Here is a 13,220-nt window from a genome sequence, read left to right on the forward strand (position 1 = left end):
GTGTCGCTTTCTGTTTGTAAACACAACATTCAAACTTGGCTCGTCCTCTCCGGGTCAAAAAAATCGACAGTTATCCTCAGATTTACTCTCCCTCTCTCAATCTTTGTCCATTTGGTGTTTTTGCTTGCTACTGAGCAGACAGGTGTCACTTATTCAGGTGCTTTTTGTGGCTGTACATAAAACCTTCAGACCTAATATAACTTTGCTCAGTATAGCAATCCACAGAAAGAGGCGGAACAACGGCAAAGTGAATGTGAGATTTTGCAGCCGTAAGCTGTTTCGACGTGCCTCATGCTGACTTGAAGATCGTTTAGAAACTTTAAAAAGAGCTCTGCTAGTGCATGCTACATTCTTGTGGGTGCTCTGAATAATAAATGCATTTTTGCTTTGTAAAATCAGACAACCTGATATAGCCTGAATGCAATAACCTGTTGTTTCATAACCACATTTAATTGTTGAATATTTGATAATTTGGGGTCCCGCCTACTGCAGATACACTTCTAGTGGGTTGTAAGTGGTGATTTAGACGCATTATATTTTGTATGAGTTTGCACATTGTTTTTAGGAAAATCCTGCATAGTATACCTTTAAGAGAAAAGGTGATAGCTACAGCAATGTAATGGGAAGAGTGAGAGCCAACCTTCACACCACCCATGTACCACTAATACGATGACTCAGACAGCTGCTGTCGATTGACACGACTCCTGTGCGCACGTTTGTCTGGCATCTCCAATAAGACAGTGCATCCCTTTGCATCTTAGTGTGTCTCAGAAAGGGTGCAGCTTCCTGCTATCAAGTCCACATGTAAATAATTAAAGCACTTTTTCTAGAAATCAGGATCAGGAGAGTGTTCTGTTTTGTCTCTAAACGTAAAAGCCAGCCAAATGGGAGGCCCCTCTGATTTCCTTTTGACCTATATATTTCAGGAGGTATCACAGCAAACAGACTCGGCTTCAGAGAATATACACAAATTCCAACATCAAATATTCATCCCTCTTTGTCCCCCAGCTGGTGGGGGGCTTTTCATTTTGAGCGTGTATGAGAAGTAGTGAAGTGGGAAAGGTGGAGAAGAAGTGAGGCTCGACGAAGTCATCACAGCCCCACTGAGGCTGCACTTTGAGGCCAGTGAGCACAACAGAAAGACTTTAGGACATCCGTGTCTCCAATATGGACACTATTTATAGCCTTGAGAAAAGCTCTCTGTGCCGTATCACTCGAGCCGCAAAGCAAACCTGGACATGTTCTCTCCCTCTCAGATTATACAGCAAAGCTCACGCACAGAGACTTCACTTATGTAAGCCACATTACTTGCACCTTTTAGCAAAACATGTAGCTCGTGATGCTCTGAGGATGGGTGTGTGTGTGTGTGTGTGTGGGGGGGGGGGGGGGGTGTTACTTGTCGTAATACAGACCAAGGTAGGGAAATGAGGCTGGCTTTGAAATGCAAATTGCTCATTGTGCGCCTCCAAAGAGCAGAAAATCCACAGTCAGTGATGCAAAACACATGATCCCATTTCACAAAGACAATCCAGATATGCCAAAATTATATTTTTTATTGAAATGAGTAGTGGCTGATTGCAAGTCTCAGGAGACATAGCAAAATGTTAGAAAACTAAAAATGCATTAATTCAATTCCAACCCTCATCATGTTACAGAGATGGTTGCAAAGAAGAGTTAGTGCAACAGATATTCAGCTCAAATGACACATCATGTGAATCAAGAGCCCTCTACTGGCAGTAAATCATACAGACCAGTAGAGGACACTATAAAAAAAGTAAACAAAACATTGACAACTAAACAATGCAAGGATTACATTTCTGCAGCTGGGCGAGTATGATTATAGATTGTTAGTAAGATAAACCGCAGTGAAACATCGACTACCTCTGAAGATTTTCCACAGCAGCCCTGACAAAAGGCACAGCATGATCCGTCTTTAAGCTTTGGCTTTTGCAGCATTCAGGAAAAAAGGCAACATTGTCTGGAAATGTTGAACAATGATTGGAAAGGTTTACATTTCAAGAACAACATCAATAAAGTGAAAAGCTAATTTGCATAGACTTGCAAGCAGGTGTGCAATTTTGGTTAGTTAACATGGATACTTTAAAGGGGAATGCCACCTAAATCTAAAAATCCAATATGTTAGTTTCATGGCCTCAGAGAGTTCAGTCAATATTTGTGAATAAGTTCTTCATGCATGAACCACTTGGAAGAACAGATTTGTTCTTAAGTGGCTTGTATTTTTAAGTTTTCACTGATGTATCTTATAGATTTGATAACTTTAGAGTGATTTTGAGTTTGAAAATAAAATAAGAGGAAGGAAATGTTCTTGCATGAGACCCATTACCTGCAGAGCACCTCCTGACTTTATACTTGATGACATCACAAAATTTAGCACTAAGATTTGGGAGAGACTTTTTGTTTACAATTAAGATAATTTCTTAGACCATTGGAACAACATGTTTGAATTTTGAAAATGGCCGTATTTCCCCATTAAAGATAGATGAGATGCCATTATACATGATAATTATTTCTTACATTCAAAAATAACCTGAATATGAATTGTGACAAGTTTAACAACCATTAAATGATCATATCTATACTGTGTGAGGTTCAGTCGTACATAATTGGCTATAAACTTGCATAATAGTCACACACCTTTGTATATATTAACTTGTACACAGTTGAAATGCTTGGCAGTGAGGTACACTTTACCCCAGGAACACAGAAATAATCCATTGTATTTGTATTTTGTATATTAGATAAAAGTGACACTCGCCTTGTTGTGTACCTTTAGTTTTTCTGAAATACTATCATTCTTCCAAATAAGGTTTTCTTTACAGTTTAGCAGTTTGTTGGACATCTGAAATACTATTCTATAATATAGTTAATTTCTTTCTTTATAGAATTTCAATCAATTTCTGGATCTCTAAAATAAAAATTCCTTCTATCAATATATATTTGTCAATCATCTACCACAGTACAGACGCAAAAACAAAACTATTATGTCACTGATGAGAATACAAAAAGTAATCATGATTGACTGTTGTTATAGGTAACTAACATTAACTGCATGCATCACAGGTGATATATGGTCCTATAACAACTTTTCAGTGTGGACATATATTTTGTCCTCATGGAGGGTTGTCTTTCCTTTTAGTCGCTACCTCCACACAGCTTCAGCAGCAGCTTCTTGTAATCCCCGGAGGTATCACCCTGAGAAACAAAGCACAATAAATATGAATTCCAAATGTATAACATAAAAAACCGAATCTGTCATAATTAAACAGTTGTTAGTGGGACCTACTGAGATGTGAGTGTACAGTGATTTTCCGTAAGTCTGCACATAACACTGTCTGATGTCCAACATGTCAACCTCAGAGCGGGACACCATGATGCGGATGAGGGTTGTGTCCTTGGTCCCAGCTCCCTGTCAACACATCACAACGTGACACTTTCATTAACTCTGAAATCTTCTCCTCTGTCACCCCCCACACAACAACATCAGTGCATTTTATTAGAGCAAAATGTGATGATAGACAACATGTGTACCTGCATGGCCTTGTGCAGCCTTTCAGCAAAGTAGGCAGGGGTGTTCCTGATGCATTTCACTAAGAAAGAAAAAAGATTATTATAAGATTCTGCAAAACCACTTCCCATTTTTTTGTTTACTATGGTGACAAGACACAACAGATATTGTAAAAAGGCAAATAAAAATACTAAAAAAGCTAAAACATGATTGCTTAAGAGTGACAGCACTAAACACTAATGTACATTCAAATTAGGGCTGGGCGATATATCGATACAAAAAAAAAAAGTAGTCCAAATTTCTTACTAGGGTTTGTCATATTTGGATCTTTTGTAATGTTCGTTATTCTTCACTCATAAATATATTTATTTCAGAAAGAGACTGGCCTATTTAATTTCATAGGCTATTTTTATTTAAGATTTTTTATTTTATTTAAAAGTGCACTTTATGGAACTTTAATTTTAGAAAAAGGTACTCCTGTTATACGGTATTTATGTTCACTTAAATAAACTGTTTGAATAAAACTACTTGTAACATGTCATATTTGGCTATGACTTTTGCTCTCACTTTGCACAAAATTTGATTTTTCAATCAGAATATGGGGGAAATCCATGAACAGTTTATCTGTAGTCACAATGCTTAATTTAGGTATTTTTGCATTTATATTCTGTGTTGAGATGAGTTTTCTTCAAAATTACCATATAAAACAAGAAAATCAGCGTTAAAACATGGGTCATTTGGCATCTAAGTTTTAAAAAAAAATCTGAAGTGAATTTCATTGTTATTTTTCGTAGATTTAAATTTGGGATATTAAATTTGAGGAACATTTTTATTGCATCAATTTAAGCCAAAAACCTGTATATTGTCAATTAAAGCTATACTATGCAGGAGTTGTTGCTTTCTGTTTGTAAACACAACATTCAAACTTGGCTCGTCCTCTCCGGGTCAACAAAAGCGACAGTTATCTTCAGATTCACTCTCCCTCTCTCAATCTTTGTCCATTTGGTGTTTTCGCTTGCTTCTGAGCAGACAGGTGTCACTTATTCCGGTGCTTTTTGTGGCTGTACATAAAACTTTCGGACCTAATATAACTTTGCTCAGTATAGCAGTCCACAGAAAGAGGCGGAACAACGGCAAACTGAATGTGAGATTTTGCAGCCGTAAGCTGTTTCGACGTGCCTCATGCTGACTTGAAGATCGTTTAGAAACTTTAAAAAGAGCTCTGCTAGTGCATGCTACATTGTTGTGGGTGCTCTGAATAATAAATGCCTTTTTTGCTTTGTAAAATCAGACAACCTGATATAGCCTGAATGCAATAACCTGTTGTTTCATAACAACATTTAATCGTTGAATATTTGATAATTTGGAGTCCCTCCTACTGCAGATACACTTCTAATGGGTCGTAAGTGGTGATTTATGATAAGATGTATTTTATCTTTGCTTTTCAGCTGTGTTTGAGATGTTTCTGGGCGTCGGCTTTTGGGCATTGATGCATAGCAGTCAGGTGCAGGATTGAGATATTTGTTGAGCGAGTGAGTGGCGGAGGGGGCAAACTTGTGAATGTTGTGTTTCCAAACCACAATGGATGAATCCTACTCATTGTCCCTTTAAGATACTCTGTACTGGTTTCCTGTAATTGGGTGCCAAATCTTTTTGGGTGTGGCCTATCTGACATATCTTAAATGCATTGCGTAACTATACCAAATCTAGTGGTTGCACATTGGCACACAACGTTTCATGGTGCTATACACTCATGGTGCATTTCATAAAACCTATAAAGCTTTATTCTGATGCAGCTGTAAACATTTTCTATTTTTAAAATGACAAATGTAAAGAGTTTCTGTTGATTAGTCATCAGGTATTAAAAAGGTATTCCGGTCAGACAGCTTGCATCAGGCAAGATATTTTTAGTCCTTCCAGGAAAGCCTTTTGAAACAAACATCTTGACAAGTGACTTCAGTATATACTTAAAGCCTCAACATGTTTTTGGAAAGCCACTCCAGTTTGGTTGCGGTTTGGAAAAGAGACCTAAAGAACGTACCCACAGCCACCATGCCAGACTCCACATTTCCAGACATTTCCCTGCAGATGCTCTTCTCAATGTCCCTCCCACACATCTGCTGGTACTCCTGGAAGACTAGACAAGAATCACAGGCAAGACGGTTACAGTCATAACATTTGAAAACATGTGAAATATCTATTAAAAAGGTCAATGTTCGGTTACGACAGTGGAAAAGCAAAAGTCATATGGTGAACTTCAATAGAAATCATCTTGCAGATGTACAATAATGTTGAAATTACACACCTGCCCGGAGGTGAGGCTTGCTGCGAGCACACAGGATGGCATTAAACTGAGACTCATCAGTTCCCACTTTATTTTCTCCTGCAGCATACAGTTTCTGTCATCCACACAGACACACACAAGTTAAAAAAGGAACATGATCAGACTTGCTAATCACTTTCCAATAATGTTACAACTGCAAAGCAACTTCAAACCGGTACCTGAGCATCCTGTTTGGCCAGGGAGATGTCTACATTCTGCCTTTCGTCACGATTTCCCTAGATAGAGTAAGATATGTTATGCACATTACGTAGGCGGAGTACAATGGCAGAGTCAACACTGAAATCTGTTTCAGGAGAGCTCATTGTGAATCAGGTGTAGCAGCTACCTGACAGAGAGAGACCAGGAGTCTGCGGAAGTGACCCGAGGTGTCGCTGCTGATGGCGTCCTCCAGGCTCTTCCCGTACTCTGAAAGGAAGGTGTGGCTTCTTTAGGAAAATTAACTTGTTTGCATGATATTTGCGTTTTGTTCTGACACTACTTTTGCACAGCCCATTTTCCAAGTACAAATAAAGTGCAGTTGCATGACCTAAAATGCCCTAACTACTATAACTTTGAAACGGATATGGTCATTTTAATACTAACAATAGACTGATTATCAGATGGGGAATAAGTTTATGTTTTTCACATTGTACATGTCTATATACCTCACATTTATATGGTAAAATTCTATATATGTTTGTCTTGCAACCCCTGATTCCAAAAGAGTTGGGATGCTGTTTAAAACATAAATAAAAATTCAGAATTCAGAGTGTATGTTGAGAATCAAATATCTTGTCTCTGTAGTGTATTCGATTGAATGTAGATCAAAAAGGATTTGTAAATCATATTTTTCTGTTTTTATTTACATTTTTAGAGCATTATGAGTCTTTAATGGAATCTGTTTTTTTAAATAAATAAATAATAATATTTCCATGTATTTATTTATTTTATTTTTTACAAATCTTTGAATCAAAAATAGAAACATAAAGCCAGAACTCACCAGCTTTGTAGATTCTGGTGATTTCATGAATTTCTGCATTGGAGCGTGATGAAAGAATCTCAATCAGACAAGCTTCATCAGTTCCTGCGCCCTGCAGAAATATAAGAAAATCCTCCGTAAGATATTCAAAGACACACCTGCTTCATAGAGAAAAAAGCATTAAGGTCATCAGCTTTGACTCAAGTTTCAACTTGTTTGGCTTGCATTCAGAGATATTTTTTATTTGCTCTTATTTTCCCATCGTATGATGAGTCACACAATGTGGTTTGGACAAAAAAAAAAAAAAATTGAGGCATCTGCTGAGACAACTCGAGTTTCCAACCTTTATAGCCTCTCTGCACTCAGATGCATCGAAGTGAGCAGGGCTCTTCACCATAGCAAGAACCAGTTTCTCAAAGTTTCCAGTGAGCTCAGACTTCAGATCGTGGACCAAATCCTAGGAGGAAAACCACAAAACAAAAAACCATGGGAGCAAGGTTGGACTAGAAATAGTCGCAATGTGGGGTCAATGATTAGCAAAAGATTATAAAAAACATCTCAAATGTAGAAAACAAACAAAACATCTGCAATGAAATATCACAAAGTGTACCTTCCCATAAGTGGTTTTATAGGCTGCTACCATTGGAACCCTCTGCTTGCTGGTACGACTTCCCAAAAGTTCGATGATGGCGCTTTCATCAGTGCCTGTTCAAAATATATTTTAGGATAAATTTATGATGTATATACATGACTTTTGATGGGTTTAGCATATTCAAATAAACACCATTTACTGACCAAAACCCTTCATAGCTTTTCGGAGAACCTCAACATCCCTCAGTGGATCAGCCCCTGGAAAGTCTTTTATAGAACCCCTGTATCCTTTCTATAAATAAATAAAAACACATTATAAAATAAAATCCTGCACAGTAACTGTATGTGCATTGAAACATAGTTTCAGAGACATTTGAAGGTGATCACAAATGCATCATACAGAAATAGGAGGCGCCTGAGGGTTGGACGGAGCTCCACTTCCATATCCAGGCATTGAGGGGTTAGTCGCAGGGGCTCCAGGGTAATTTGGCATGGACTGGCCTGGGGCGGGACCCCCTGGGTATCCCTGCTGAGCCCCTCCTGGCTGCAAACAGAGGACAGCTGTAAGTGCTAAGTCCATGGTGACAAACTTCATATGGAGCAAATAAGATTTAAGTAGGAGATAAGGTGATTTAAGCAAACAAGAGATTTAGCTACAGTCAGTACATATGTTAGTGATTCAGAGCTGAAGAGTGAGATAAGGATGTATATACCGCTCCACCGCCTGGTGCTGCACCCCAACCTCCAGCTGCAAGGAAAATATTGACATAATTATCAAAGCACAATTAATTTAAAGCACAGATCTGATTTTATACTGTCCTAGAGCCTCACCTGCTGGTGGCATGGAAGGATAGCCTCCTGCTCCAGACTGTTGGTATCCTCCTGCCTGAGGAGGGAAGCCTCCGGCTGGGGCAGGGTAACCACCGGACTGGGGAGGGAAGCCCCCTGCTGCTGGTGGGTAACCACCTGCTGCAGGAGGATAACCGCCAGCAGCGGGAGGATAACCACCAGCCTGAGGTGGGTATCCGCCTGCCTGTGGGGGGTAGCCGCCGGCCTGTGGGGGGTAGCCGCCTGCTGCAGGAGGGTAGCCGCCTGCTGCTGGGGGATAGCCGCCTGCTGCTGGGGGGTAGCCGCCTGCCGCTGGGGGGTAGCCGCCTGCCTGAGGAGGGTAGCCGCCTGCCTGAGGAGGGTAGCCGCCTGCTGCTGGAGGGTAGCCGCTGGACTGAGAAGGGTATCCTGGGTAACTCATCTTCAAAACCTGGAGGTGACATAAGTTATGGCATGTTATTCTGCCCTACAAAGACTAACTGCAGTAACTACATTTTTGATCAAAATTGACTTATAACTAAAAATGAACTCCTTCATGTCTGTTTTATCTTGTGAATTGAAGTTTTAGATTTCAATTTTGCTTTTTTTCCGAGAAATAAAAAAACCCCCCACAAAATCCAACTCAAAACCAAGCAGTAATTGCACTTACCACAGTCTGCTTTGGGTATATATACTAAATTAAACATAAAGATAATAAAATTCTCAGATTATTTGGGAGGGAAATTATTATCTAGATAGTAATCAAGTAAAAAAGTGAGATAAAGTTATATTAAGAATAATATATAACATTTCTTTATAATATTAAGTCTAAAATACACAAATCTCCGAATAGAGTTGTTAAACACTTATACAAAAATATAAAAGATGAAAGAAGAAGTACAGTAACTAAGTTTTGGGGTTCAAAGGTTGAATAAGTCATCATGATTTTTTCGCATAAAAATTAAATCATAAATACATGTAGAAATAAGTGTCATATCACTTATCTACATACAATCCATTTGGCTGGTCTGTTAAAAAACATTAAAAGCAGTTTTTCTCAGTTTTACCCTTTGCGTAGTTACTGCAGTTAGACTTTGTAGGGCAGTATTGTGATGTATTAGGCCGCAGACTGATACCTCTGTGCTCACCCCCCCCTTTCCAAGCATGTAGTAGAACCTACGGTGGCCTTCAGGCAACACAAAATCACAAAAGCCCTTCTCAAGAGCCAGTGTTTGATTTGTCCATTCTGGTTCACTATAGAAACATGGCGGTGCAGCACGGCGGACTTCACAGAAGAGCACTCACTCCTTATGTAGATATGAAGGGCTCATTCTAAGCTAATAAAAACACAACTATTCTTTGTTTGAAGTGATTATACACTAAAGAAAACATTGCATATTGCATTTCTGCCAATAGGTCCCTCTAAATCTTACACACTGCTCCTTTAAATGTAATTTCTGGGCACTCCATACTCCAATAGTAGCACTTTTCAATAGTCCAGGATTGGATCCAGGATTGTCCATGGTCAACATAAGGATTATGACTACCACAGCATGTGTGCATTCATTCAGATACTAAACAAATGATGACTGTTGCTGTCTCACAGAGGAATCCCTTTGTTTAAGTTGCTCAATCTCCTTTGTTTGTCTGATGTGGTAACACCAACATGTTTGCAATGCCACGACTTAATTAAGTTTAGGTAATGTTTATAATAGTTTCTAAAATAATGTTTAAACAACTTAAAAATGTTGTATCTGGAACATTCCACTACTAACAGGGCAATAAAAATATTAAACTGATACCAAACCCCTCACTGTGTAACCATGACGTTGCACCCATTAGGTGTTGTCTAAATAAAATGTTCAACCTCTTACCCACAGCCTAAAGGTGGGCTGCAGATTTATGGGACCTCTCCTGAGTTTCCTGCAGATTAAACTCCACAAGCCCTCTGACCACATCCCCATTATTAGGACAGAAACTGACCACTTCCATCTAACTACATCCCTAACATATGATGATGACAAAAAAAAGCATAATAATTGATTTTAACATGGTTCAAGTTTCCTTTTGCCCTTCTCAAAAACACCAAAGTGAACACTGTATAATAATCAGTTGTTGCTGGAATTACACAACTATTTATGTGACTATGTGTCATCCCATAATTTGGCAAAATACTAATTACAGGTGCATGTCTGTCAGCTGTAATAGCCAATAATCTAGCAGACTGCAAATACACTTGGTTTACATACACACAAGAAACCTGGTACTGGGAGAAAGCAATGTTTGTTTGTTTGTTTGTTTGTTTTACACAGTGAGGCCTAAAGGCTGTGCTGGGTGACCCGTAGAAATATAGACCAAACTCTGTTGTAGGTTTTTCCTCACAGCATAGAGGTACCTTACTGCTAGAAATAGTCCACTGCTTGGCTCTATAAACACAGCTTCTTTAGAGTTATATACAGGCAAACAAAGACATTCTGATAGAAGAATCTGACTAATATTGAGCTATAAGTTTTGGTAAAAGTTTAGATTTGATTATTCTAAATTCAAAGATGGACTACTGGGTTCTTAAGGCGGACACAAACGCACTGTGTCAGAGGTTCATGAAGGGCGTCTTATTATTGACACTTCCCCCGGCCTGGCCTTTATACAGTCTATGCTTTGAACCCAGGATAGGTGAGGCTTTTGAGTGTTGTCGTAAAATACCAGTATTTCTACCGCACCACACATTTACAACCCAAATATGAGTTATAAACACCAGATAGACGGGATGTGAATTGCGACATCTAACAGTTTAGTATTTTATGAGTTGCATTTGTATTCTCTTAAAGAAGAACGATTCAAAGTATCGATGGACTTTAGATCGTCACCCTGTTAAAATAATCGCCTAACTCATTTTTTCAAGTTTAGCAGGAAACATGTAGACACCTTCAAAAGGACATTATCTTAAGGGGTAACATCACATGATCTGATCAACTGAGGATGTAGATGATTTTACAAAAAAAATGGACAGAAATGACTTAGGCGATTATTTAAACAGTGTGACAATTTGTATTCTCTTAAAGAAGAGCGATTCAATTTCTCGATGGGCTTTAAATGGTGTCCGTTACAAACTTCTTCATTTCTACAGCAAATCAGTAGCCAACAGATACTGCATACAGCTACTGTTCCTAATGTTACGTGAAAAGGCTACTATATGTGCACATTCACAACTTCTGCTTATGTTTACAAAACAGCAGTAAAAAAAAAAGAAAAGAACCCCAATCTGATAGAGAATAACAGGCCTGTGTTTTACCTACTCGCCATCTAACGTTAGCTATAATGCTAACATTTTACAGTATTCTTAACGTTATATCTGCCAAAAATATCTAGGCTACTATGAACATATGCTATCAGTCATACACACTGTTACATTTTACGCCGACATCTTCTTTGATGTCCACCAGTTGGTCCGTAAACGTTACATAATGCTCACAGATTAAGTTAGTGTTTCGCATTTAGCACCCAGTGAAAACCAAAGACTGTAGGCTGCATATGGTACAAACACATACTTAGAGGGACAATTACAGCTTTAAAAGCTTTTATACACTTAAAAGAAACGTTGTTGCAGTTGAGCAACGTTACAAGTCAACACCAACTGTCCGTTTAATTAGGCGAGGCTAATTTCCTGCATTCCGCACCAAGCTGGCTAAAAAAAAAAACACCGCTACATTTATCAAAGTATTAAACTTCGTTGTCGCCTGAAATGCAGTTTACGATAATGTTTCGCAGTAATTAACAGTCAAAAAGTAAGGATTGAAGGTTACTTACTTATCGGCTACGGGCTTCAGATTCAGGAAGAGGGACTAGCAGAGCCAGAGGGAGAGAGAGCAGCCCGGAGGTGGGTGGGTCCTCAGCATTGTTTCCGTCCTTCGCTCCGTTATTCTCCACAGTCAGAGGGTAAAGCCTGCTGTTGACTCAGCGGGCTGTAATGACACAAATATTCCACGTTATGGAAACAAACCCCAGTGACATGTTTTCTTTCCATGGTGATATAATGTGGATGGTTAGTGCACATGTAAGTTTAAAAAAATAGTTTTGTTACACTTGACCTTGTTTCATCTATGTAGCGTTTGTTTGCCTGACGGAGTCCATCTATTTATTGAAAATAGGCCTACACATGTTTTATTTACAGTAATAACTTTATTTATATATGATATGTAGACAAGCTGAGAAAGCCAGTTCAAAGTGCAATCATAGGAGCTTTCACAGTGCGCCATTTATGTTTGTAGACCATTTTTAAAATGTGAATTTTCTTTCTACAATGAAAACTATTACTACTTTTAATTTACGTGCAAATAGACTGTTTTGTAGTTTTATTATTTATTATTATATCTGCTGTTTTTGTGTGTATAAATGGTTAAAAATAAATGGTAAATTTCCATAGAAACCTGTTTCTTTTGCTTGTATTTTCGGTTCCTTGCAGCTTTATACTTTGTTAATTGAAATAAAATGAAAAATCTGACTGATACTCAAGTTAAAAGGGAGCCATGCATGTGATGTAAGGACAGACTGAAAGATGCTAAACAGAGACAGAAATTAATACATAAGAAGTTGACAAATTTCAACCAAAATCTCCTGGACTTCAGAGGTTTAATGTGATATTTTTGCCGACAAAAATGCGATGTATTTTCCGCATAAAACCGTAATTTAAACAACCTTGAACTTAATTTTTATAATGACTCGTATGACTTTTTTTTTTTTAAGTCATTGGCCTTAACGCATTACAATATTGTCAAATGTTTAAAAAGGCTAACGCAGTTATGCCTGATATTTGACTTGTGCCAAACATTCAGTATCAACAGACACCACTAGATGGCAGCAATTTACTTGTGGTCAAAGAAAGCAAGGCAGACTTCAAGTTTGTATTTAAATAAGTTAAGCATAAAAAACTGATGAAGACATTCTCCGTTCATATTTTTTGTCAGTTCTCCTAAGCACCGAGTGATTAAAATAAA

General features: G+C 38.3%; 1 protein-coding gene across 1 annotated transcript; it reads right to left on the reverse strand.

Moving 5' to 3' along the window:
* Window positions 1-1,531: 1,531 nt before the first annotated feature.
* Window positions 1,532-12,119, reverse strand: anxa11b (annexin A11b). The gene is made up of 15 exons (XM_059324710.1): window positions 12,034-12,119; window positions 8,251-8,677; window positions 8,133-8,167; window positions 7,820-7,963; window positions 7,624-7,711; window positions 7,439-7,533; window positions 7,172-7,285; window positions 6,850-6,940; window positions 6,196-6,275; window positions 6,029-6,085; window positions 5,832-5,925; window positions 5,568-5,663; window positions 3,550-3,608; window positions 3,305-3,427; window positions 1,532-3,213 (listed from the first exon to the last, which is right to left on the reverse strand). Exons 2-15 carry the CDS (start codon window positions 8,666-8,668, stop codon window positions 3,154-3,156), a joined length of 1,554 nt encoding a protein of 517 aa, XP_059180693.1. The 5' UTR covers window positions 8,669-8,677; window positions 12,034-12,119; the 3' UTR covers window positions 1,532-3,153.
* Between the last annotated feature and the right edge of the window lie 1,101 nt (window positions 12,120-13,220).

Source organism: Centropristis striata, chromosome 21 (assembly GCF_030273125.1).
Source record: "Centropristis striata isolate RG_2023a ecotype Rhode Island chromosome 21, C.striata_1.0, whole genome shotgun sequence".
In the NCBI taxonomy this organism is placed as follows: Eukaryota; Metazoa; Chordata; class Actinopteri; order Perciformes; family Serranidae; genus Centropristis; species Centropristis striata.